The following is a 25,949-nucleotide window of genomic DNA, read 5'->3' as shown; positions in this document are numbered from 1 at the left end:
TTGTTTCAAAAAGGGGGCTCGTTCTTATGAAAACCTGCCAAGTGTCACAATTATAAATTTCCATTTAATTTAGTTAAAAATAGAATAAAAAATGTCCGCCATCCATTGTTTTCATATGTTGCATGATACCGCCAGTAACACACCAAAAATAATAGTGATACAATTTAGGTGAACGCAAGAGTCTGCTCGTGTGGGGATCCTCTTTAGCCAGCAGGTGACGCTGTGGTTTCTGGATAAAAATGTTTTACAAGCAAGCAAGCCGTAATTCCGATTCTAATGTTTGTTGTGGTCGTGCGATTGATGGACGGACAGACAGACAGACAGACATTCAAGTTCAAGCACATCGAGACGTTATTGCACGACTTAAGCAAGCCGTAAGACAACTCTTTTGTAAGTTTGAGCCAAACCAAGTCCTAAAATTGGCAGTCTAAATCTGACTCCAGTCAAGTCACGTGTCTCAAGTCTTGCCTCTGATGTAAACATTTAGCATAAACATTTGTGTATTTTTTTTTTCCCGGTGATTGGCTGGCGACCAGTGTAACCTGGCCGTCTACCTTTGTGAGGATAAAAGGTTCGAATGAATGAATGAATGTTTTGAATACGACAAACTGTTATGCTATGTCTCGTGTTTTGCGTTGACGGCGCCTCATGCTACATGCTAAATGCTAAATGTCCCATTCCCAGAATGATGATAAAAATAACATAAAATCCTGATGTGCCAAAGAAAAAACAAAGGCAGACTTATAATTAGGGCAAACAATATCAAAACTTACATGCATCTCAATTTTAGAACATATATGGTAAAAATATCTTGACCAGTGGTATTTTAAATGATTTTACAAGCTTAAAAGTCTCTCAGGATTTGAGTGTGAAGTATTGTACAGTATATTTCCGTAATTAAATCTTTTTGTTTGGACGTTTTTAGAACTTTATGCAGCAGAGATGTACACCTTCTTGATGATCTGTGGCGCGTGGCAAAAGAGGATGAAGGCCAGTGCACAATGCTCCGAAGGTAAAGACGCACACACACTTTTAATCAAGATCAAGAAGACATACAGTAGTTAATAAAATAAATTCCATAGTGATGGGTAGACGTTTAATTGTAATTTAAATTTAATTGTAATTTCTTCATGACGTGCTCCAAATAAAATTTGAAAAACATTGTATAAACATATTCAACATACAGTAATTCAAAAATGATCATTAACAACAAATGGATGGATGGGCGGATGGATGCATGCATGGTTGGAGAGGTAGTTAAGTGTAGAATAGATAATGTTACATTCCCATTGAAATACATTATATTTGAGAAATTCGGTCTACTTCAACATGGTCAACAGCAACTCAGTACTTTTCAGTGATCGATACAGATCAATCTTTTTCATGCGGTATTTGACATTTTCTATGCTTTTTTGTCTTCCGCTGCAATTTGTCCACCCATCCTCCCATCTTACACAGCACAGCTTCCCCCAAATGGTGCACAGCCAGCCCCCCATTAAGCGAGCTGCCTCATTAACAGCTTCACACAAAGGACACTGACCAGGAAGCGTGCCCGTATTTAGAAAGGGAGGGAGGGAGGGAGGGGTGGGCTTAACGAGCACAGACAGGACCTCTGCATGATATCGCTTCCACGCACAAGCAAACAAACAGGACAACTCTGCATGTGTGTGCATGCGCACGTGGAGGTGTGTGTGGGTGAATCTTGGTAATTGCCTCACTCCACGGCTGGGGTCCACACACACACACACACACACGCGCGCGCATTCTACAATGATATGACTTCTGCTAAAGTTCAGTGGTGAATTATTAAATCAAATTAATCAGCATGGAACAGAACCGTGTTAATAACCGTGTTTGTCTATGTGCATGTGCACGTGTATGGAAGGGGGGATGGTCGTATTTTTGTGTGTGTTGGTGGGGAAAATTGGAAAAGATACTTGTGTGTGTACATGTACAGTATATACAGTGTGCGTGTATATATATATATATATATATATATATATATATATATATATATATATATATATATATATATATATATATATATATATATATATATATATATATATATATATATATATATATATATCACGTTTGTAGCATCAAGTTAGCATTTTGAGCTAACAACATCCATCCACGATCTAACACAGGATAGTATCAAAGTCTGATGATCATTTCGAGTATTTTACCCCATGTGGGGTATGTTAGAAATAATTTTCGTATCCATAGACATTTTGTGGGTGTGCGTGCGCGTGTGCGTGCGTCTGTCTGTAGATGTAGGTAGTCGGCAATGTAAGTGACTCTTTCCAATTAATTTCTACCTCTGAGACTCAAGTTAATTAGCCAGGAACACACATGCACACACATGCAACATACTCACAGCTACAGTATAGACTGACACATATTTACACTATATTATTATTGCTCTATGTTAATTTTAGACTAGGGCTGGACACAAAACACTGGCAAAAATACAAACATATGAAACATGTAAAGCATCACTAAACATCACATAAATAAAAGATAGCAATTTCAGGACTTTTGGACTTGCATGGCTAAAAACGATGAAACACAAGACTGTTTTTTTACAAAACTCGAATCTGCTTGGACGCAAAGTGTTGTTTCTTTCAACATAGTGTGCCATTTGGTATGTTTTTGAAAGCATTTGGAATGAGCACACAGTTTCGTCTGTTAGTGCTCATCTGACCGACACCCAAGCCATCTTCCTCATCCCTCGCTGCATCCGCCCCCCCATCCCATCCCATTCCAATTCAATAAGAGGAGGAAATGAGCTGCCATGCTTTCTGTGTGTGCACGCAGGCTTTGGTCTGTAGCACAGACACTGTTGTTGATTCACCATATTGCTTCTTCGCGTTGGAAAATAAGTAGCCGAAGTCGAAGCAGATACGAGAAACATGGTGACAGCAAACTCAACTCATTTCACAGTCAGCGTCTTTTTTTTTTTTTTTAAAAGAGGCTTTCAAGCTGCTCACTGCCATTTCAAGGGACGTTCACCCTCGAATTAAACTTAAAACAGAGAAGTCTGAAGATGATCAAAATTTTAATTTGTCAAAATAGCCTCAAAGCATCTCACGAGCAGCCCTAAACTTCCCTACTGAACCGACAGGTGGCAGCCTTGTCCTGTAAAGCTTGGCACGCGCGCCCTCACATGGACAGCAGGGGTGCCCAAACCTAGTCCTGGAGGACCCCTACCCTACACCGCCAACACACCTGATTGAAATGATCAGCTCATCAGCAATAGAATATAATAATAATAATAAAAATCAGGAATATAATATAATAATAATAAAAAAAGATACTGATCCTTTCAATCAGGTGTGTTAGAGGAAAGAGACATCTCAAACATACAGGACAACAGCCATTGAGGACTAGAGATGGGCATCGCTGCTGTTCAGGAATGATACACAAACTAATAATCATCATATGTGACATTATTACCGACACAGGAAACCTTCGAATTGATTGCTAATTGCAGTACAAGTGCAAAAACAAGCTGAGCATTATTTCCTTGGGGAAAAAAAACATCTGTAACTAACTAACTAACTAACTAACTAACTAACTAACTAACTAACTAACTAACTAACTAACTAACTAACTAACTAAAAAGCCAACCAACCTAATGTCATTGTCATTTCTCCAAGGAAACGGGTTAAAGTGATTTTGAGTAAAATCGTTATTTATCGTTATTTGCGCTCTCGCTCGTTCCCCCACTGTGACGTCACGCCGATAACCACGCCCCCATCCCGCGACAGCCCCGCCGAGTCTTGGGGGTCGTGCGCGCGCGCCGCTGCATCCATCCTCCCTCCCTCCCTCCTGGCGCAGGCGGCACGTTCACGAGTCGATCAGAGACGCAACAACAACAATAACAATAATAATGCCTCATCGCAATTATTGTTATCAACAATACTGGAGCAATTGAAGAGGACACGGGAGCAAGAAGCAAACGCACGTCCGCTTTCTCTTTTCTTCGTTGCAAAGGAGTGAAGGTAAGCACTGCTCTTCATCCTCCTCACCCTCGTCATCGTCATCTGTCATGTTGTCTTCACTTGTTCGCTTCGGTCACGCAGCGACGTTTTTGTGTTGTGTGTGTGTGTATGCACGCGCGCGCGTCACGCACATCCCATCTGACGGTCACTGCGGTTCCTTGTGCGCCATGACTGCTGCACATTGTTGTGCGTGCGTGCGTGCGTGGGCGCCTGGTGCACACTGACCACTGTCCACGTGCACGTGGCGCGGGACAATTGTCAATTGACTCAACCTGTCCATCTATTTTAGAGCTGGTCTTCTTGCGAGCCAATTCTGTCTCCTCGCTCTAGCAGTACGTCTATGTATGCGTGGATCAATATTCAATATCTATCTATCTATCTATCTATCTATCTATCTATCTATCTATCTATCTATCTATCTATCTATCTATCTATCTATCTATCTATCTATCTATCTGTGGTGCACATTATTGGTAAAACGTTTGATATGCGTGTGATATTTTTTTTATTGTGTAGTGAATGAAATACATAGTTTTTACGAAAAATAATGTATTAGCAAACTAATTATAATAACTTGGTTTTATTTATGTACTGTAAAAAAAAAATTGGGTGAACTAAACATTTTTTAGGCAAACTTTTTTCTAGGCCCTGTTTATCACTGTTTGATAAAGCTTCAATTATTATTGTGTTATTGACTTTTTTGTCAAGTCAGCAACAGTGAGGAGAAGTTGCAAAAGATGCCTTTGTTTTTGTGTTGCGAGTGAGTGAGCGGGGTGGCTGGGTGGGTGGGCCAAGTAGAGATAAGGGGCATAAAGTTCAGGGTTGAAGGAATGAATTGGCCCTTCCGCTGTTTTTCATGGGCTCAGTGCTGCTTTCAATGGATTCCCCCCCCCCCTGTTTGTGAGCCCACTTTTGGTCCACCATGCTGGTGACCCCTGGTTTGTGGCCTCAACATTCAAACTGAGCCAAAAATCATACTGTACTCGTAGCTTAAACTTCAATGTATTTGTTTTCAAACCTCTATTTTGCTTTTATGCACATTTTAACTGAATTCTGAAGTATTGTAATTTTCAACCCCACTGTGTCTAATCGCATTGTTGATGCTTGAACTGTGCAGTTTTTTGATATTAAACTAAGTGTATTTGAATGTTGGTCATGATGGTGGCACTTAAAAGAGGTGAGAAGCATTGTAACAACATTTAGCCTGCTGAGCCATTCTTGTTCACAATCGAACCTGAGCACAAATTCATCCTCACCCAGCTGCTTTTGTGTTTTCTGTGTTTAGGATGCCATCTGGCTACATGTTAGCATAACATTTTCTTGTTAGCGATCCTCTATTTACTTTGTATTGGGTGCTGCTCAAATACATGAGTAATTGGTGATGATGAAATTGATATTTTGGGGTTTTTTTGTGTTTCACTATTTTGTTGCAAGTGGTGCTTGCCCTGTACAACCATCTTAAGTGTAGCCTTGACCAAATGGAAATTTGCAGCGTCTTATTTGTCTTTGTTACCAAGTGAATTTGCAACTTTGAGGTTCTCATGTGTCTTTTCTCCACCTTTGCTCAACACCAAAACTCTGGAAAATCAAACATTTACTCTTTTGTTAGCAGCATGCATGGTCAAATAATGACTGTAGATGACTATATCAAGTCAGGATTGTTATGGGAAAATATGTCAAGGATTGGTTAATGTGGCCTGAAAATAGAATGTCTACAAAAAGGTTTTTGTTATAAATGAACATTTTAAATGTTCAACAATTTCGCAATGCTGGAAGGCATCTTAACAGCATGTGATTGATTGTTCCATGTCTCTCTTGGTCTTTTCTTAGTTGTACATATTTTCAGCTTCACATTATCCAACAATGTGAATAACATAAACAGCCTCTTCAAATCGCTAACTCATTTAGCATGAGCATTTTTCTTTTGAAAGATGTTTGCGATGTTTTTTTTTCTTTATGTAGCCTATACTACATGTTCAGCATTGACACCATTTAGCATGATTTTTAAGTGTGCTACGTCAAATTATAGAGTTGTCTTTAACTTCAATTCAAAACATTTGATTTTAATTGACAGAGAACTGTTTAGAATGGTTTGTTCTTTCACATTTTTATATCATTTAGTCTTTAACTTTCATATGTAATCCATTTTAATTAAATAAACCAGTGCACAATTTTCCTTCGACTTAAGTACAGTTAATCTTCAAAGTGCGTTATTCCAGTGGCTGTATTTATTGATGCTACCTAATATTCCGCGGCACTTTTTCTTTCGCTACAGTTTGCGCTAAATGTTTGGCATAAAGAGATTTCCATTGAGGGTAAACCTCCATCATTTACAATGTTTGAAATGCTCCAAGAGGTTTTGAACATTGACAGCTTTACGAGGGCCGTTCACCTTGTTTTGCCTTGTGCAGCACTTAGGCTGTCTGTCTAACCTCAAAACCCTTTAAGTGACTCCAAGCACTTCTCTTTGGGTTTCTCAGAGACCCCCAGTGGTCATGCTGGATTACATTGTGCCAGAACCGTTTTACTGTGGAACAGGGAAATTTGATATATTTCCTTTGTTTTTTTGTTTTTTTTATATTGACATTTATGGTAAAAGCACTTTAACAGAACAAGTTTTGACAGGAGACAGACACACAAAGTAGTGAAAATATACAAACAGCATATGACAACAATTACATGACAGCAATTGGACAGTAGCGGTGATTCAGGCAAGGCTCCATCTTGTGTGAGGGACTCCATTTGGGATAGTTGTGAATCACAAACTGCTTTAAGAAACAGATGTCACAAGAACAAAACAGCACAGGACAGAATATGAACCAGGCAGTTGTCGCTTTTGTGATAGAGGGCCGCGATGAGTAGCAAACAGGAGAGGCAGGACAAGGTCGTGAGCCAGCCAATAGCGGGAGTGGCCGGCCATGCACTTCCAACCCTTGTAAAGAATGTGAGTGCAAAATAGAGGATAGTCTAGCGGGCTCAGTGTTGGTATTGCGGCTAGCAACTAGCTAAAGCAGCTGGTGGCGGCTGTGGGAAATCGTGTTGGGCGGGCCAGTGAGTTTTGCCAGGTGTAATCCAGCCCTATGCGAGAAAGGCAAAGAGCTTACTTAATAGTGCTCAGGCAGATTTGTGACTGACTGGATTAAGGCGGGCTCAGCGTGTTGGCCACTCGGCTAATCTCTGACATGCAAAAACGTGGCGACTAAACGAGCGTCCGTGCGTCTATGATGTCAAATGTTTTATGGAGGCTCTCTTGTTGATTCAGCGCCTTATTGCCCGTTGCTCCTTGACGGTCGGGTTAATGATTAGCAATAACCAGTTAGAACAGAGGACGACACCTTTGAGGAGGTAACGCCCCCAAAACCTTTACAGGTACGAGCAAAACATCCTCCGCAACGCGAGGTGTCAGCGCGCATCACTTTGAAATGAGCCATTCCACACCACTGTTGTTATTCTCTTTTCGTTTTGTATTTCGTACACTTTAGTATGACTACAACCCTGATCAAATATTGACGTTGTGATATATTATATTATTAACACGTGCGCAAACGTATTGAGACACAAGACTCAAACATTGGTATATATTGTTTTTGCCTATTTCTATGTACTGTTACTATCAAATATTGATATTGTGCTGTATCATGCATCATGTATCATACGCACGCACGCACACACGCACACACACACACATACACAGACTGTCAGTCAACTGATGAACAATTCTTCCTCATGGTTTTCTCAGCGATCAATAGTCTTCAGTGCAACTCCCTTGACCGCAACCCCTAGTAACCTCGCAGGATATGCGTGTGTGTGTGTGTGTGTGTGTGTGTGTGTGTGTGTGTGTGTGTGTGTGTGTGTGTGTGTGTGTGTGTGTGCGTGTGTCTTGTAGCTCTCAGCAACCTGAAGCGAAGCACATCTGGAAAAGACACATTTTAAATGTTTAAAATCCTTTTTTGAATCAGTTTCATTATAATGAATTGACCTGTATTTTATTTATAATTAATTGACCTTTATTTAATTAATCTGATAACATTAATGGAAATGGTAATTCAACAGTTTTTTTATTTCAATGTTTTTGTATTATTTACCAAAACTAATTGAATCTGTTATTATAAAAATGTCAACTATACACAGCATTTAAATGTTTTACTTTTTTTTTTTTAATTCACAATCATTTCGCCACTTATTGTCACAGTAAAATAAACCAAACCTGACACCAAAAGGTTACAAAATGGAACCGATGTTTAGAGACGCAGACTATTTTCATTTTAATTGTCAAGTTTATTTAAAAAAAAAAATTCATGTTGGTTAGGGACTTCAATTTTGCGCCTCTCACCCAATAACGACGACTCACAACCTCTGTACCAAATGTAAACAGAGCTGTTGTGTATTTTAATGAGAAAAGCACATTTTATTTATTTCTGAATGTTTGTACTATTTTACTTGTCTTTTATTGTCATCACTTTGTTACAGCTGCAGAGGCTGTTAAAGGGCTGTAAAAGTAAAGTTGATTTGAGTCACAAGATGTCACACAATTGTTTTAATGAACAAAATTGAATGTCACACTAAAATGAATAACGTTTTGATTTACAGCATTGACGATAAAGCCGAGCTGAAATTGTCCGTTTTTTCGTTAATCTTTAAATACGTTGAATGGCTGACCCTGGTCATATTGAATTGGTGTTCATAAACATGCGTATGATTCATAACTGCAAAGTGAAGTGCCCTCCCCTCCTCCCGCTTTCTTCCATTTTGCCGCATGTGGACCTCAGTTCACTATCCCTTACGAAAACAAATAAAATGGCGACACCGTTGCATGGACTTGTACCAGGAGAATATTCTCTCGTGTGCTTCAGTAAAATAAAGATGAGCTTTTCTCACGACGCTGACATACTCCCTGAGTCTGTCACTTCCGCACCTTCTACTTTATTTTTCAGAACCAAAAACTTGAGGAGTGAGACCAGCCCTTTTTTATTGACAAAAGTTACTTTTATTAAAATAAATTTTAAAAAATCATGCCCAAGCATATCCCAACTGTCTGACGACACATCCGCTGAATCAAACATTTTCAAAGTTACACATATTTTTTTTTTTCATGGATTTCAATGACTTTCACAAGTACTCGTCTCCAGGATTTCCAGGCAGCCTGGAATGCCAGTGAGTCAGGCCTCATCCCAGGATACGCGCAATGGGTGTGTCAGAGGTGCGGACGAGAGAATCCGCATCGGCCAAATACAGCACATAGCGAATAGCACTGAATCATCTTGGTTGTAATTATTGGTTGCCATGGTAACATGGCGATACCATGACAAAAGAGGCTGCTCGGAGGCCGCCAGGATGCTGGGAGTTGTCAGGATGAGAGGATGCAGGCATGGGGGAAGGGGAAGGGAGGTAAAAGGGGGGGTGGGCTGCTGATGGTAGTGGGGGTGGGTGGATTGGTGATGTCGATGCCAGCTTGAGGGTCCGTCCGGCAGCTCTGCACCATGGCAACAAAGAGACCCTTTTCCATCCCCCCATAAGATCATAAACATTTCAGCATTCATAAAATGGAAAAGCGCAAACACGTTAAACACTCGCACTAAAAATCCATATCGCCATATTGATGCGAATATCACTCGAATTGTATCATCATTGCTTGTGTCACAGTTTCAATAGGATCCATCGCTGATATCGCGCTTGGGCATATTGTTATCACTTTTGCTAAAGTGGATCAAACTTTGATGACGTCTTTTATTCCTGTCGCATAGTGTCAATGAAAGTTTCTCCAGTTTTGATTTGATGCTGTATTGTGTCATTATCACTTGGAATATATCGCATCACTGCAACTGGATCCAGTATGGATATCTTTTAAATCAGTGTTACTTGCCATCTTGACATGATTGAATCAAATTTCAGTATTGTGAAGTAAGATATCATGATTAATTTTTGTGATTTCCTACTGACTTCCAATGCAACACCAATATTTAATCTATTTGTGTCAATCCTTAGGCATATATGTATGTTGACAATACATCACAACGCCATTGATCATTAGCAAGGTAGCTATATTTTGTCTTGTCTTGGTGGGGATGTTGCGTTGTCTAGATGAGCACTCGGAGACAAAGATCTTTCCGTTTGCCCATGAGCTAACTTGATTTGTTTAGCTTGTCCATCCGGCTGCTGCTCTGCTTTTGATGAACACGCACACACGCACATGCACAAAGCAGAGCACCAATGCTACGGCGATTAGTCTGGTGGGAAGTCACATTGATGCGCATTTCTGATGCGTGGTAAAGCTGAACAAGCAGTCAGAACCGATCAACGAAAAGTCAACGTGACGGCGAGGGGAAAAGAAATCCACATTTTCTTTTGAAATAAATGCTTCCAATGTGTTTTCAGTTATTTCAAATGGAGTTTAATACTGAATTAATATAGTAACACAACATAGATGCTGTTTCGCATTAGCATTAAGCTAATGAACTGAAAAGCTAAGCTGTTTTTTTTTTTCTTTAGTCTATCAGTAAACGTTATCTGGGAGTGGCAGTACACAGATTGAATTTTTTTTTTAAAAGGAATTGTTCACTATTCACTAAGTTCTGCTTATAGGTAGAAGAAAAAAAGTCCAAACGACGGCTCGTAAGGCCAATCACTCGTATCTCAGGGCACTGCCCTCGTATGTTATGCAGTCCATCAAATCGAGAGAGCAACTCCATTCAACCTTTACGACCGATTGTGACCATTTCCTGTTTTGTGTACTAGAATGAGGCGTCAGTGAGCGGCAAGGACGAGGCGGACATGAGCGAGCCCTCGTGGCTGGCGGCCGACGCCGGAGCCACGTCGCAGCTTAGCCTGGCCGGCCGAGCCGATAGCATGCGCCACAGTCCCAACATGGCCGGCAACAGGGAGGATGACGGTAAGGGGCAACATTTATGCTGCTTTCAATATGTCAATATTGCTTTGACTTGCTCAAGAAATACATATTAAAGAAGGGCAATCTGATAGATTTCAAAATTCTAAGCAGCCTTATCTGATAGGAAAGTAGTAATTGTTATTTTTAGGGCTTGTAAAGCAGCAACACACATATGGCTAAAGTCTTCACCCTTTTGGTGCATTATTTCGAATTCCAAACTAAGTAACTAACTTCGAACCACAGTGTTGTGGGAGGAGCTTCGCCATGCCTGTGAATTATTTATGAACTCATTTGTCACCCACTATTCAATATTAATGACGACTCATATTCTTGGTCGCACGCATCATTAGCACCAATTAGTGAAATCTCAGATTATGTCTTCCTTGCACTTTGTTTGCTTGGATTCAGCCGCACGTTAACAAATTCAGCTTCGTTCATCAAGTGTGCGCGTGTGTTTTCTATAGCTTCAACTACAGAATGTCGAATTACTTTTAAAGCAGCAGACGAAATGTAGACTCGTGGGGTTTTTTGTAAGGACAGAAATATTTGACTTGGTGCTCTCTTATGGTGCATAATGACTCACAGCACACACACACGCTCTTTAGGAGCGCACACCTTATATCCACATTGAGCTTAGTGTCATTTCAAGTGTTTTCGCCACAAGAGCTGCCAAGCTGAGTGGAAAAGGTCTTAAAGGATGATTGACAGATCGCCGCCCACCTGCCAGTTATGCAAAAAGAGCGCTTGGGGAAAAAAAAGATTCTTACACTTGTCACCTCTTGTCCTGTTTATATACCTGAGCAGAATGACTTAGTCTGTTTATTTGTATCCCAATGAAAGTTAACTATAAAACTGAGACACACACAAAAAAAGCCCTTGTTTTTGAAATGGGCGCTTAACATTAGCATGTCAATGGCACGTTGCATTGCTTGCTAGCATTAAGCTAAGTTGACGTGCTCGTAATTCTCTTTGTTTGACATTTAGTTGGACGGTAAACTTCAACTCGGAGTGGCATTCATTTATTTATTTTTTTCTTCTTCATACATTTCATACCAAAGTGCTGCCTATCGAGAAGTAAGTTGAATACAGGATCGGTTTTCCGGATGGATCCGCAAATTTCCCGCTCCTAATTGATGTTTGGTACGCGACGCTCCTGACGGACAGATGTTGCGTACGGAGTAATCCGGATCATGACTTGCATAACGTGGATGGTGATTCAAATGTGGAATTGGAGCAGCGGCCATCATTGGACCGTGGGTCGTGGATCTGCCTAATCCTCCAAACTCCGTTAAGTGAGTCGAGCTAGGATCACTGCACTGCCACCGTACTGCGCTCTTAAAGCAAAAATGGTCGAAACAAAGATCCGGATCTCGAAAACGCATGACTCATTCCTCAAGGAGCTACTTCAAAATATTCTCTGGGCAAAGGTATTGGAACACCTGTGGTCTTCTCTGCTTGGAATGCCACTCCACTGACTTCATGCTGACTTCCTATCATCGTCATTAGTCTTCATGTTTTATAATAAATGTGTGTGTATTGGTGTGTTCCCGCTGCGGTGCGGGAAAGTAGGACAGCGTTGTCAAATGAATGACCTCCCCCTGCCACCTCCATACAGCATTGGGATTGGGGAGAGGATGAGGAGGGCAGCCATTAAAAAGGGAGAAAGGAGAAGCTTGGCTTGGGGTCTTTGTGGCGGGATCAGATGAGAAGCAACAAGCGTTGGATAACATCTTTTTTTTTTACCAGTAACAATTAATGAATCAATCTTTAATCAATGCAGAGAGAGAGAGAGAAGTGTATGATTGTCTGTGTGCATGTTCAAAGCATTTTAAAACCTTCTGTTTTTAATGCATGCATACCAGATTTGGACAGGTTCACACTTGTTTTTAATATGTTTTAAAGTGTTTCATGTTCAGTCTGTTCTCACCGTCAATTAAATTTATGTCACGTTAATATTTGTGTTTTATTCCACAGTGTGGATTTTAAAATAGCTTTTGTGGGGTTTTTTTTATAAAAGGAATGGAAATAGCGCTTTTTGCCCACTTTTAAAACTTTCATAACTCTTTGAAAGTATTCAAATCACATCAGTTTAATATTTTTCATTGATTTACCGGAAACCACAAGGGCTAAAAAAATGGTTACCTCCGTTGGACTGAACGGCAGGCACGCTGAGTTATCGATCCTGCGCCCTATCAATTCCGCTGTGCTATGGTGACATTTTATTTTGAAAGTCTGATTGGCACATTGATCCACAGCAGTACACTGCAGTTCTTTGTCCAGTAGGGACTCCACAGTGTTTAATGTGCTATTCTATACCAGGATGTACTCTGTAACCTCGTCACTGTCGTCAAGGAAACCTCGCTTCCATTCTAGAGAGAGTCTGTGCGCTCACACACAATCTGTAAGTGATAATGTACTCGCTGCTGGGTTTTTTTTTTCACCCCCCTGGCGTCATCCTTTTCAACAAAGAACCTGGAGAAGCTGAAGAAACGTCTGAAATGATATTTCTCACTTTTAGCTTATCGCCCATGTCGAACGGTAGTATCAAGAGTCGGAGCATTTATAGATGTTAGAATGGTGTCAGTTGAGCTAAGATGGAAGATTTATGAACATTTCCACTATCGCTCAGTTGATGTGCTAACAAATGCAAAACCGGAGTCGTGGAAGTGCTAAAGCAGATTGAGAAGGCATATAAATCTTATCCTGTTTGAGCCACTACTTTTGAAAATGGATAGAATGCCAACATGCTAGCGAGATAGCATTTTTAGGAGGAAAAGGCGTAAAATTAATAAAGCTTTTACCCTATTCAGTGACAATTTTTTTTTCCTTTTCTTTTACATTTTACCCTGTACTCGGGTACTATGTCCAATGATGCTGCTAATGTGTTAGAAAAATAATAAATTTTTCTCCATTGTAGACATTTTTTTTTTTTTTTTACAGTAATGATTAGAGTATATCAAATATATCCCAAAAATTTATGAATGTATTGTGCACTGTGAGAGTTGATGGCTAGTGTTCTGTGATTGATTGATCAGGCCTGAGGCGAGTTGCATGAGTTGTGTTCAAAGTCCAAAGATGCGTGGGTGGATTTCTGATTTGTGTGTGCGCCTATATAAGCCAGTGCGTGTGTGTGTGCGTGCATGCGTAGGAGTGGTATGGTAAGGCGAGGTCGAGGAGGAGAAAGCTCAACAGTCTGGGTCTTTGTCTTCCTCACAGTGTGTGTGTGTGTGTGTGTCTGTATGTGTGTGTGTGTGTGTGTGGTGTTTGCAGGCAGCAATTTTTTTCTTTCACCTCTCAAGGCCACAGATGATCCAGCCACAGGCTACACAAAACATGCAAAACACACACACACATTGCACAAAATGCAAGTGAGTGTATTCAGAGGGAAGCTAGTAGGCTACATGTGGGCGTGAATGATGCGAGACAAGTCAGGCAATGTCAGTAGTTCACTCAGTCAGCATGTGTTAGCCGACTTTGTCTTTCTCTCCAAATCCTGTAGCTATGTATTTCCCCCCCCAATGTGCAATTTGCATGGCGTGTTCTTGCCATGTTGCCGCCATGTTGTCCTGGCGTGGCTGTCTGTCACAATCTTGTGTTTGCCGACAAGTCTTTTCCAAAGCGTTAATGTGTACTCACACCTTGTGTGGCTGCCATCTCAGCGCCAGCCGGCTGTGCTGCTTAAAACGTTGACGCGTGCTTGAATGTATTGTCGAAAAATGTCATGTGAGGGCTTGAGGAAGGTGCTCTTTTAATTCATTGTGAAAGGGGGTATCATCTGTCAATCATTTTGTTTGAAAGTCATGGAGCAGATGGCACCTTATCTGATATTTTACAGACACACACACACACACCCTCACTGTGCTTTATATGTAAAGTAGGTCAGGAGGCCAGTGGCAAGCATCACTGTGCAAGCAGCTTAGGACTTGCACTAAATGTAGACGCACACACACACAGTGTAGGAATTTTGAAACTAAGCGCTGGATTTTTGTAGCGAGCGCTCATGCATTCAGGCGTATAAAATCGGCGCACCTCAATTTCCGAGTAGGCGCAAGCATCAAGACAAGTCGGCTGTGTTCACCCCCACAACGGCGCAAATACCCCTTTCTAAGGGCACGAAAATACCAAAAGGAAGCTAACTCCACCCATGCAGTTAGTTGGTGCTAGTATGTGCTAGACTTTCACTGGGCATGAAAATCGTGCCATTCGATGTTTTTCAGCTTCCAAAGGCTCATTTATATTACAACATTTTTAATTGTGTTATCTAAGTAGACTCAATGTCATTAATAACTTATTATTTTGTGTTTGAAATGGCCCACATACAGCTGCTTGTACGTTTTTGTACTGTCACAATGTCATGTTGTCATGTTGTCATGTAATGAGGCAGGTCAGGTTGTGTTGTCATGGTGACACATGATGAATGAGCAAAAAAGTCACCTTTTGGAAGATACTACATGATATGATGGAAACGAGACTTGTGTCTGATATGACTCCTGTGGAAGAGAGCGAGCATCTGCTCACCGCATACCTTTGCCCTATTGACCGTGAGTGTGGGAGGAGAAGGAGGGGGGGGGCTCAGTTGCCATGACGATGCCAGGTAGGCAAGGCAGTCGGGGAGGGACGGCGGCGCCTTTTAGGGTGTGGCACCAAGGAACCACCGAGCGCCTGCCTTGCCAGCAGCTCGTGCAGCTCCTTAGCGGGATAATCCATTGTAAGCCTGCCTCGGTGTAGGAGGTGGGAGGCGCAGGCCGGGGGGGGGGGGGGGGCACTCTGCCTTCCCCATCTTCGTCTCTCGGGATGTGGTGAGGAAGAGGCTGAGATGAGGGGAAGGGGGAAGCAGTGAAGGAATTAGCATCTGTTAACACTCTCGCCCCCTTGGAGGGAGGCCGAGGGGAGGAGGGGTGAAGCCGCAAATGAAGCACGATGGGCGGATGACCCATACCAGCACCCCCCCTCCCTCCCTCTTCCAAGCAAGCGTACGTTCTCCATCCTTCCCATCTTATCATCCCTCCCTCATCCGAGCATCCATCTACAAATCTCTTGTGTGATTTTTCTGACTCCACCTCTCCCCGCGGCCATCCTCTTCTCCCTCATCCCTTTATTATTCCTCTCATTTCCCAATGCACCCTTTTATTTTGCCCTCATCACCAGCCGTACTGCTCCAGCTTTCTCTCTATGGCTGTCTCCCACCCTCATCCATTTATTCCGACTCTTTTCCCCGCATCCCTCCAGGAGGGAGTCGGGATTCCCCGTTTTGTGTGGCGATGTGACGGAGGGCCTTCGGGGGCTTGGGGGCGGGGCGAGGGGGAGGGGAGCTGATATATTAAGGACTGTGCGATTTGTCATCCCAACTTCCACGTTCTTCTCGGTGCGAAGGCGCTCCGGCCGGACGGAGGTCACGGTAGCGTCCGTGTGACGCCGTGACACACACATGCACGCTAGCATGCTCTGGGGGGCGAGGTCATGTGATGCGCACAGCGCTCAATCACACAGAGCGCCCTATTCACACACGCGCACTGTCGCTCCAGTTGCAAATCACAATGTGCGTTTGTAAGAAAGTGGGGATTTCCAGATCAAAAACTATTTCGTTCCGTCGCATGTGATAGCTGTATAGCGAATATTCGCCTACTGGAGTTTGGCTTTTGACTGATTTGCCTTTTCCCCCCTATGGAAGGAAGTCAACAGTTTGATGAAAAATTCATCGTTGTGTGTGCGTTGTGCTCGATCTGTAAGTCCTGGCTGAATAGGAAAGTAGTTCAATAATTGGTGTAAAGGAATTGCGTTCGAGTGATGTTAGCCTGCGTTATTAGTGGAATTTTGTTCTTTCTGTCTTAAGTTATTCTGCAAGTTTTTACACAAATAGCGATGGCGCTGCACTGCCCAAAATGCTCTTTTTCGATACACTTTTAGTGATACGACACATTAAAACAAGAAATGGAAGAAAATACAGGTGTCTCATGATATTTTTACATGGCTGTTCGTGTCATGCGTGTAGAAGAAGAACCAGAAACGTGGATCATAATAACAACATGGCTGCCAGCAGCGGAGCTAGCTTACAAAAGCTAATCCAACATGATAGATACATACTTTCATTCCCATTAAGATGTAAGAACATGAAGTTTATGCAAGTTTGTGACTGATAACAAAAGTTACTTGGAAAAAAAATATCTAAACGTGCTTATTGTCAGGAGAAATCAAAGGAAAACTTATTTGGGATAATGTTGATGTCATTTGCTTTTTCTGTAAGCAAAAGGAAGAAAATAGGTCAAAATCTGAAATCAGCCATATCAATCAACTTGGTGTAAAAAAAAAAAAAAGGAATCATTTCTCAAAAAAGAATCTCTGTCCAGTGTCAGAATTCCTGCTGTCATGAAACGTTGATTGACAGAATGACACGTTCTGGTGTGTGCCTTCACTGGCGCCCCCGCCTGGTCACATATGTCATTTCTTTGTGTACAACCAGAAGTCCACCCATCCTTTGTCCTCCTTTTAATCTAGAAACTATGTGACACTCAAAAACTTGATTTGGACTGCAGGGTGGATGTTTTGCACCTCTCCACCAGTCCTTTATCTTTTAAAACAATCCCATTATAGCTATGCACTTTATGCTATAATCATACATAAATATTTGTACCCGTATATATCTATTCATATACACGTATATACAGTGTATTTCTCCACCCTTCCCCCATCATAATCATCATCATCACCCCCACCTCTAAAGCGAGCCCTCCCTCCCACCCCCACCTGACCTCTTTCTCTTGCACTTGCTAGCTCCTTGCCCTCTGCCGATCCCCCAGCAGTCTTTCCGTCCTTCCTCTCCATCTTTCCTTTTCGTCTTCCTGCATCCCTTCGTTATGATCGTTACCAAATGATCCATCCGCCGTCTGTTCTGGCGCAGCATCGATACACTTCCAGCCAAATATCAAATCACAAAATGCCAGTATCAAAAAAACTGTATAAAACCAGTATCAGTACGAGTAGTTAGAGTTACTACTAAGAGAGCTGGTGCTATTAAGATGACTATTTTTTGGAGTAGAAATAGTAACGGGGCTGGTGAGACCACTAGTTGGAGGAACAATATTGTCAACAGGAGTACTAATAAAAGTATTTCTAACAGCGTACTTTTGAACACTAATACCAACAGCACAAGAGTATTTGTATGTGTACTCGTTATGTTTTCTCCAACTGTCACTTATTTATCATTTATCTATACATCCTTGAGCAGCCCACTCTTCACCTGTTTGTCAACCTTCATCCATATCTTGCCAGCATCCATTGGTCCACATTCCATTCATCCATCATGAAATGTTTATGTCCATTAAAGTGCATGGTGATGATGATGATGTTAGAAGGAAGAAAAGGGTGTGGGATGCAGAGGGAGGGAGGGAGGTTGATGTTGTTTTGGAATCCAACAGCACATACAATATGTATGTCTCGGTCCGTTCGTTTCTACTTGGTGACTTCATGCCGCCCCCTGCTGGACATTTTGTGAATATTTTATTGCAAACATAGTCAAGTGTGAAGTAAGAATATTTCGAATAATACTAACGACTAAAACGTAAGCATGCAGTAAAAACAAATTGAAACCACATTCATCCATTCAAAATCTTTCAGTGGAATACAAATTGAATATGGAATGAATACTAGCAATGTTGAATGAATAAAGGTTGGATAAGTCACTTTTTATTCTTCCCTCTCTGTCATCCCAGATGATTCATCGTCCGAGAGCGGCAGCGGCCTTCCCACCCTGACGCCTCCGTCGTCCTCCTCGGCCGCCGCCGCCGCCGCCAGGGAAGCCGATGTTGTCAACGGCAACTGTGGCCCCGCCCCGCTCGACTTCAGCACGCCCACGTCCTGGTCCTCGTCTTCCGAGGACCAGCAGATTGTGAACCTGAGCGAGCCGCCCCCTCAGAAGCCGCCGCCGCTGGGCCCTTCCCACCTGCCCGTCACCGTGTCGGCGGCGGCGGCGGCCCTGCTCGGCGCCCTGCATCCCACTGTGTCCGAGGAACTGCGTAGGAAGTACCCGCTGGCCGCGAAACCTCCGCTGGCTACGCATCCTGCCTTGCCGGTGCCTCGTGCGCACATCCCGCGCACGCACGCCTTGCTCGGCAGCGATCTGCGACTGGACCGCGACTATGGCGGCAAGGTGAGGGGACCGCCCGCAGCCTGGACTCCCAATTTTCCCATGACCAACGTCATTGTGTGTGCGCGCGCCCAGTCTCCCGTGTACAGTTCGGGCGGCAGCTACGACAGCGTCAAAATGGAGCCGAGCGCCGAGGACCTGAGCGCCGGCCGTCTGGGAGGCCCCGTCGCCCCCGACGATGACGACGACGAGCACGACGAACACGACGACAGCGACAAGATCAACGACACGGAAGGCGTCGACCCGGAGCGGTTGAAGGCCTTCAACGTGAGTGGGCGCCACGACGTCGGCTTTCCTGCGGGCCGTAGCCAGTAACGCCGCCGTGTGCGCTGCGCTCCTCCAGATGTTTGTGCGTCTGTTTGTGGATGAGAACTTGGACCGGATGGTTCCCATCTCCAAGCAGCCCAAAGAGAAGATTCAGGCCATCATTGAGTCCTGCAGCAGACAATTTCCAGAATTCCAAGAACGCGCCCGCAAGCGCATTCGCACCTACCTCAAATCCTGCCGACGCATGAAGAAGAATGGCATGGAGGTACGACGCCATTGCAATATTTAGCAATTATTGGCTGATTCGTTGGAGTAGAGTGACTTCTTCTCTTTTATGACGTGCATCAATGAATGTGGTGTTCCACCTGGTTAAAGCAGAAGTCTTTTTGCCGCTAACAGACCCGTCCCACCCCGCCTCACCTCACCTCCGCCATGGCGGAGAACATCCTGGCCGCCGCCTGCGAGAGCGAATCTCGCAACGCCGCCAAGAGGATGCGCCTGGATGCCTATCACGTAATTCACCGACCTTTTTATCACGAGTGATAAAAGCATAGCATTTTCAGAAAAATGGTCCTGCGCAAGCTTTTCGAGGTCAAACTTAATGAAAACACACAATGAGGAAAATCTCAATAACCTGACGTGCAAGGAAAAACGTACCATTTTTAAAATGACTGTCGAGCGTACATTTAAGGACATGTCACCTTAAAGCGGTATTGCTTTTCTTGCTGTTGAAAGCAACATTCACCTTGTGCTTGAAGGACGAGCAGATCTCGCTGGACAAAGCGTCCAGCGGTAGCGGCGCCACCAGGGAGCCGGCATCGCTTGTTCCCTCCGCCTACTCGCTGGCCGCGTCCGCCTTCTCCAACCAAGAGCCGCAAGTTTACATCAACGGCGCCGGCCTCAACTACGGTTACCGTGGCTACCTGGGCGGCGCCGTTTCCCTGACGACTGGCGCCGCCGCCGCCGCCGCTCAGAGCAACGGTGAGGAGATAGGAAAGATGGATTTACTATACGTTGTCGCGCCGCCGTTTTTCAATGGATGGATTGTGTCCTCCTCGTCAGGCCCCACAGACCTCAGCATGAAGTCGCTCTCGTCCGGCAACGTGGCCACCGCCGCCAACCACTGTCTGGGTGGGCGGGGCGGGGGCGGGGCTTCGGCCCAACTCAGTCAACCGGAGATCGCAGCTGTGCGTCAGCTGATCGCCGGATACCGGGAGTCGGCGGCCTTCCTGCTGCGCTCCGCCGACGAGCTGGAGAACCTCATCCTTCAGCAGAACTGAAGCGCACGCTCGCTCGCACGCATCTTCAGCCTTCTCCCGGGAGAAAATGTGGGAAAAGTTTGGAGTATTTGTAACAAGAGGTTCTCCCCTTTTCCTCAGTCCAATCAGCTTGAGGCTCCGATGAAGAGCGACTTTGCCGCCCCGCTCCAGCAGCCACTTGAGCACACGGGCTTGTACATAGAAGCACTTATCCCGCTAACCTTCCTGCTACTTCATATGCACCTGGAGCGCCTGTTGACCAGAGCAGGAAATACCTCAATCATCCGCTTCCTGCCCCGCTGCTGTAAATACTCAGCTGAAGATGCGGAGGATGGTGACACGTGTGTCTACTCTTTGTGTGTGTGCTAAATGCTAATGACTACTCCTTTATTACCTCTTACGCTAACATGGTCGTCACATCACTTCGGACCTCGTCCGTCCGTCCGTCCGTCTCTTCTCGATGGACCTAAAGCTCCTGCAGGCCTCCTCCGCTGGAGGAGGAGAGCACTGGGATATTGCTGCTAAAACGAGAGGCGGCGCTTGAGACACGGACACCCGCGACACCTCACAAATGTCGACGATGACAGACCACCAAAAGCTTTCTTGTGTCACATGTCTTTTTTTGGAGTGTTCGGCAACAAGTCGCAACATCTACGTGATTGGCTGCCGGGCGTTGTCTGGATAAGCCAATGAGCAGCCTCGGTTTGTTGCGAGGAGAAACGTTAGCTGAGCTTAAAGTTGTATTCTTTTATTTTAAAAACTGCAACAGTCCACCCACCATGAAGTTGGTTTTACATTGTACAGCAAGTCAGCAAGTTGTGATTAGATGTCACTAATGTCTGTCGTCTTACAAGATTGAATTAGCTTGGTCCGGATCAGTCAGTGAGCAGCCTTGTTTTGTCGTGAGGAGAACGTTAGCTTACTTTAAAGTTCACTAATATGGATCAGTCAGTGAGCAACCTTAACTTGTGAGGCGAAAGTTGGTTTAACTTAAAATAATTTTTTTTTTTTTCTTTAAATAATTTTGACAGCTATCTTTAAGTCTACACTTGGTACTCTCATTGTCCTCTCGCATCATCTTTCAGCATCGTTTTGTCGCGAGTATAAAGTTAGCTTGGCTTCAAATGGTATCGTTGAAAACAAATTTGAAACTTGTCAACGCGTATACACATTGTACAGCCAGTCATTGAGTAGACGACGAAGCTCAGCATAACATGGTATTTTTTGATTAAAACCAACAAAACGTTGTTTTCTCAAAGTACAATGCATTCCTATGCTAACATAAGCTAACTGGTGTGAACAAATAACCATCAATGTCGGTGGCCATTTTGCTATCAGGTGAATTTGTGTTTAACATTGAGCTTTTTTGTTGTTTTCGCTAAATAGACAAACTGTGTTGCCCCCACCCCAACCCCAGGGCTATAATATTAATATGCTGCCTTTGCACTTAAATAGTTTGCATCTTTTTGATTTCAGTTGTGAGGAGGTAAAAAAAAACATTCTCCTTTGATTAAATCCAACATATCAAGGAGTCATCCATCCTTAGGTCACACGAATCTAAGATAACCGATGCAAACAAATCAGAAAATTAAAGTTGCTAATCGGTGACACTTAATGCTTACTATTGAGTTTAATGTGCGAAAACAACAATTAAAAAAATGAACTGATGGAACGGTGAGGATTTAAAAGAGCGACTTGTTTCCGACTGTGATCTTTTTCTTTTGTGGTGGAAAGGGGGCAGGTGGTGCGCATCGCACTAGCTTTTGTTATTGTTTTTATTTTATTTTTGTACACAATGCAACTGATAATCACACCGCTCCCTCGACGCTTGGTGGTCTCACACTGCCGAAAGTTAACAATTGCGAGAGCAAAGAGAGTTAATGTGACTTGTTGGCTTTGTGGAACATTCCCGATTTGAACTGTGAAGAATGTTTTTGTTATTGTTTTATTTTTTTGGACAAATATGCAAAAAAGAGGGGAGAATGAGGAAGGGGGTGGGGGGGTTGGGAGCCATCAAGTCACATGATTCGTGTGACACTGCGCTACAATCAGGTTCTAAAGGTTCGAAGCCAGGTGTTGGGAAAATATGGCCTGGGGTCACATATGGTATGATCCGTTCTTTCAGAATTTGTTGCATTCATTAATAAATCTTTTCCTAAAATTGGTTTTATTAAATTGGTTCATTGGAATAATTATTTTATTAAAGAATTGATAAGTCATTGAATTAGTGTTCAAAACAAGCCAAATGAAGACGTTTCATTTTGATTATATTTTACATACACAATTGTTTAAATTGTTTTGATTTGTATCCCTGCATGAATGACCTGGCCCATTTATGCAATGTCAAAATCAAATGTGGCCCTTGAGCACAACGTTTGTCCACCCTTGTGCTAAGCATTTGTGTTTGTTCAAAATAGAACCAGAACATATTCAAAGTAAGAGCAGTGTTAGTCTCAATCCACTAAGGCGAACATCAAATAACAAGCAAAGGACAATCTTTGCCAAATTCTAAATTGCTGTTTCCAATAGAATTTTTACTAGTAAACTCCACCTCCTGATGCCAGATTGTTTTTTATTTCCAAAATCAACTTTGTGATTTTTTTTTTAAACAATATATTTTTTTATATACAATGTTTGACAGTGTTTGCATTCTGAATTGTTGCCCGGCCGCATCCCACGTCATGCTTTCCTTGAAAAAAAAAACGAAAAAAACAACTTCCTTACTATTTGAGTTGATGTCATTAAATAAGTCCGTCTCAAACTTAATAATAGAAAGTAAGGTTAAACTCAGCTACCAGGTTGATTGAGTTTTCACAAACTTAGTGAGCGATGGGACAACATGATGAGCCTAGTGGTGAACACGTTTGTCTCAAAGTTGATGGGTTCTGGGTTTGAATCTCAGCTTCGGACCTTGTGTGCATGTTCTCCCTGCATGGGTTTTCGCCAAAAACATGCACGCTCTGCCAATTGAACACTCCAAATTGTCCATGTGTTAAATGTGAGTGTAAATGATTGTTTCTTTCTATGTGTCTTGCAATTGGCTGTCAACCAGTCCCAGGGTTGACATTGGTAACACGTCATACTGCTAGTCAATAAATCTCGCCAGAAAGTCATCTGAAAGACTCTAAATTGCCCATAGGTGTAAATGTGAGTGTAAATGCTCAGTCTGTGCCCTGTGATTGATTGTCGACCATTCCGGGGTGTACTAAACGTCTTGCCCAAAGTTGATTTGGATAGACTCCAGCTCTCTGAGGACACAAATGCATTGGCTAGCTATTTATCACTGACTGTGTGTTACAGGTTCGTGTCATTGATCTTTTCCTTTCTTTCTTTCTTTCTTTCTGCTGTGTTCCGGATGATGATCTGAATTGCTGGCTTGGCCTCGTTTCACTCAGTGGAAGTGTGATGTTTACATGTACAGAACTTCAACTTTCTGCCCTGTTGTTCCCTCGTAGTCAATGATTTTTCTCCGACCCCCGACAACACCCTCCAACAATGAACATAGAAATAACAGCTGGACACATGTTTTCAATTGAAGTCGTTCACGTTTCTTCGCTTCTATTTATTTGTTTGTTTTTTTAACCCTACCAATGTTTGCAAACAGCTTTTTAACATTGAACTTGATGTGATGAATGCTAACAGCTCACTACATCTCACCAGTCTGAATTAGGGATACGAACTGCTTGTTATTGTTTCGACAGAGGTCACTGAAAGGATGCTAATAGATAGCATTTAGCCATGTGTGACTTAATAGATTCTGAGAGTTTGCTGTCGTATAATCGTGCATTAAGATAGGGTGATGCTAACTGCTTGCTAACATTTAGCCATAAGTCACAGAACTATGTGACTACGTAACTAAGTGATGCAGTTAGCATTTAGCCATAGCTGTCTGAGGAGTTGTTTGTTAATGTTACAAAAAATATCTGTCAAAATGCTGATTATAAATGGAATGGCCACATCAATCGGAGTACAACGCATCAAGAATTTTAAAAATTGGAGGATATGGTCCAGAGAAAGTTAGGGGGATTGTCTGTTAGGGAAAAAAAAGCTTTTTGGGGGAATTTTAAAAGGAGGTAAAAACCTAATTGCTTGAGCAGGCCAACATTTTGAGACGTCATTGGGTCACCATGATGTTTCAAATGTGGATACTATCCCCTAAAAACTAGCGTGAATGCCGATTGGTGAGAAGATCCGTGTGGGTAGTAGAATAGGTCCTTAAGCGGTCAATTGGCGGATGGAGGATTTTAGAGGCATCTGAAGGGGTCATAACATTTAGCCATAAATTGCAGCGGTTGTGCCAATCATTTTTTTTACTGACTAAGTGATGCTAACTGCTGTTGGTATTTAGCCACAGGATACATGCCCATTGTTTGCATTTGCTAGCTAGCCAAGCGGCTTCTCAACGAGCACACCCATTTATCTAACCAGAGCCCCAACTGATGTACTTTTGCAGAAAAATAAATAAATACAGACTTTGTTTCTCTTCAACATCTGGCTAGCATCCAGCTACGTATCAGTTAGATCTAACTGCTTGTTAGCATTTAGCCGAGGGAACAATAATTGTGCATTTTTCGACATTTCTTGACTAAAGGATACAAAGAGGTTGCTAGCATCTAACCATGTACTGTATACATTAGGGATTCAAAATGCCTTTTAGCATGAAGCCATAGGAATAGGAATTTCCCCATGTGTGTGCTATGAATGCTGCTCTCATCTAGCCATTCATTCATTTAGGATGCTAACAGCGAGTTGGGTGCCAGTTTGTGAAGAAATGAAACAAGAAGCATCTTTCATTATTATTATTATCTTTTTTGGAAGGGGAGGGGGGTGGGGTTGGAGGGGCTGAGCTCGGTAGACACTCATACACACACACCGATCGATCGATCGGTGTGAGAGAATGAAAAGCCATTGAGACCCACTTTGGAGGTCTATTCGTCTATTTAACGATGGAGAAGGGTGCAGACGACACACGTCAACCTCAGGAAACAAAAACAACACAAAGTTTTGTACAAACTCATTTGCTGCCCTCTTTGATACCATTTTCTATTTATTGTCTTTCTTGGTTTCATACAACAGTGGACCTAATGTGTTCATATATGTAAATGAGACTTTATGTTGTGTTTTGTCAAAGAGAACATATCATGTCAACAATCGAACGGTGACTTTATTTTCAATGTGCTGTCACTTGGAACATTTTGTTTTTTCTTCGGACCTCCTGAAATGTACAACACAAAGTTAAATATACTAATGATAATAAAAACTGTCCTAACCAGCTCAGTTCTTTTGTCTTTTAGAACAAAAGCAGTAGAATTAGGTTGAGATTAACGCTTTTTAACGGGGTTTCAGACTATAAAGACCAAGAGAAAATATCATTTGACTTGCAAAAA

General features: G+C 42.7%; 1 protein-coding gene across 5 annotated transcripts; it reads left to right on the top strand.

Moving 5' to 3' along the window:
* The first annotated feature begins 235 nt into the window (after positions 1-235).
* LOC148402952 (nucleolar protein 4-like) lies at positions 236-25,834 on the top strand. Of its 5 annotated transcripts, XM_088361270.1 has the most exons (10): positions 267-374; positions 537-571; positions 926-1,012; positions 10,743-10,896; positions 18,603-19,039; positions 19,112-19,303; positions 19,380-19,568; positions 19,703-19,816; positions 20,062-20,284; positions 20,366-25,834. In XM_088361270.1, the coding sequence occupies exons 4-10, from the start codon at positions 10,779-10,781 to the stop codon at positions 20,581-20,583; spliced, it is 1,491 nt and encodes a 496-aa protein (XP_088217396.1). In that variant the 5' UTR covers positions 267-374; positions 537-571; positions 926-1,012; positions 10,743-10,778; the 3' UTR covers positions 20,584-25,834. The 5 variants fall into 5 exon arrangements, with proteins under 5 accessions (XP_088217387.1, XP_088217377.1, XP_088217396.1 ...); XM_088361261.1 differs by lacking the exon at positions 537-571 and having other exon boundaries at positions 236-374; XM_088361251.1 differs by lacking the exon at positions 537-571 and having other exon boundaries at positions 236-390.
* The last annotated feature ends 115 nt before the right edge of the window (positions 25,835-25,949 follow it).

Source organism: Syngnathus floridae, chromosome 2 (assembly GCF_059516105.1).
Source record: "Syngnathus floridae isolate MCC-2025c chromosome 2, RoL_Sflo_1.0, whole genome shotgun sequence".
NCBI lineage: Eukaryota > Metazoa > Chordata > Actinopteri > Syngnathiformes > Syngnathidae > Syngnathus > Syngnathus floridae.
Note: the sequence above shows the minus strand (reverse complement) of the source record. Positions and strands in the feature narration are given on the sequence as shown.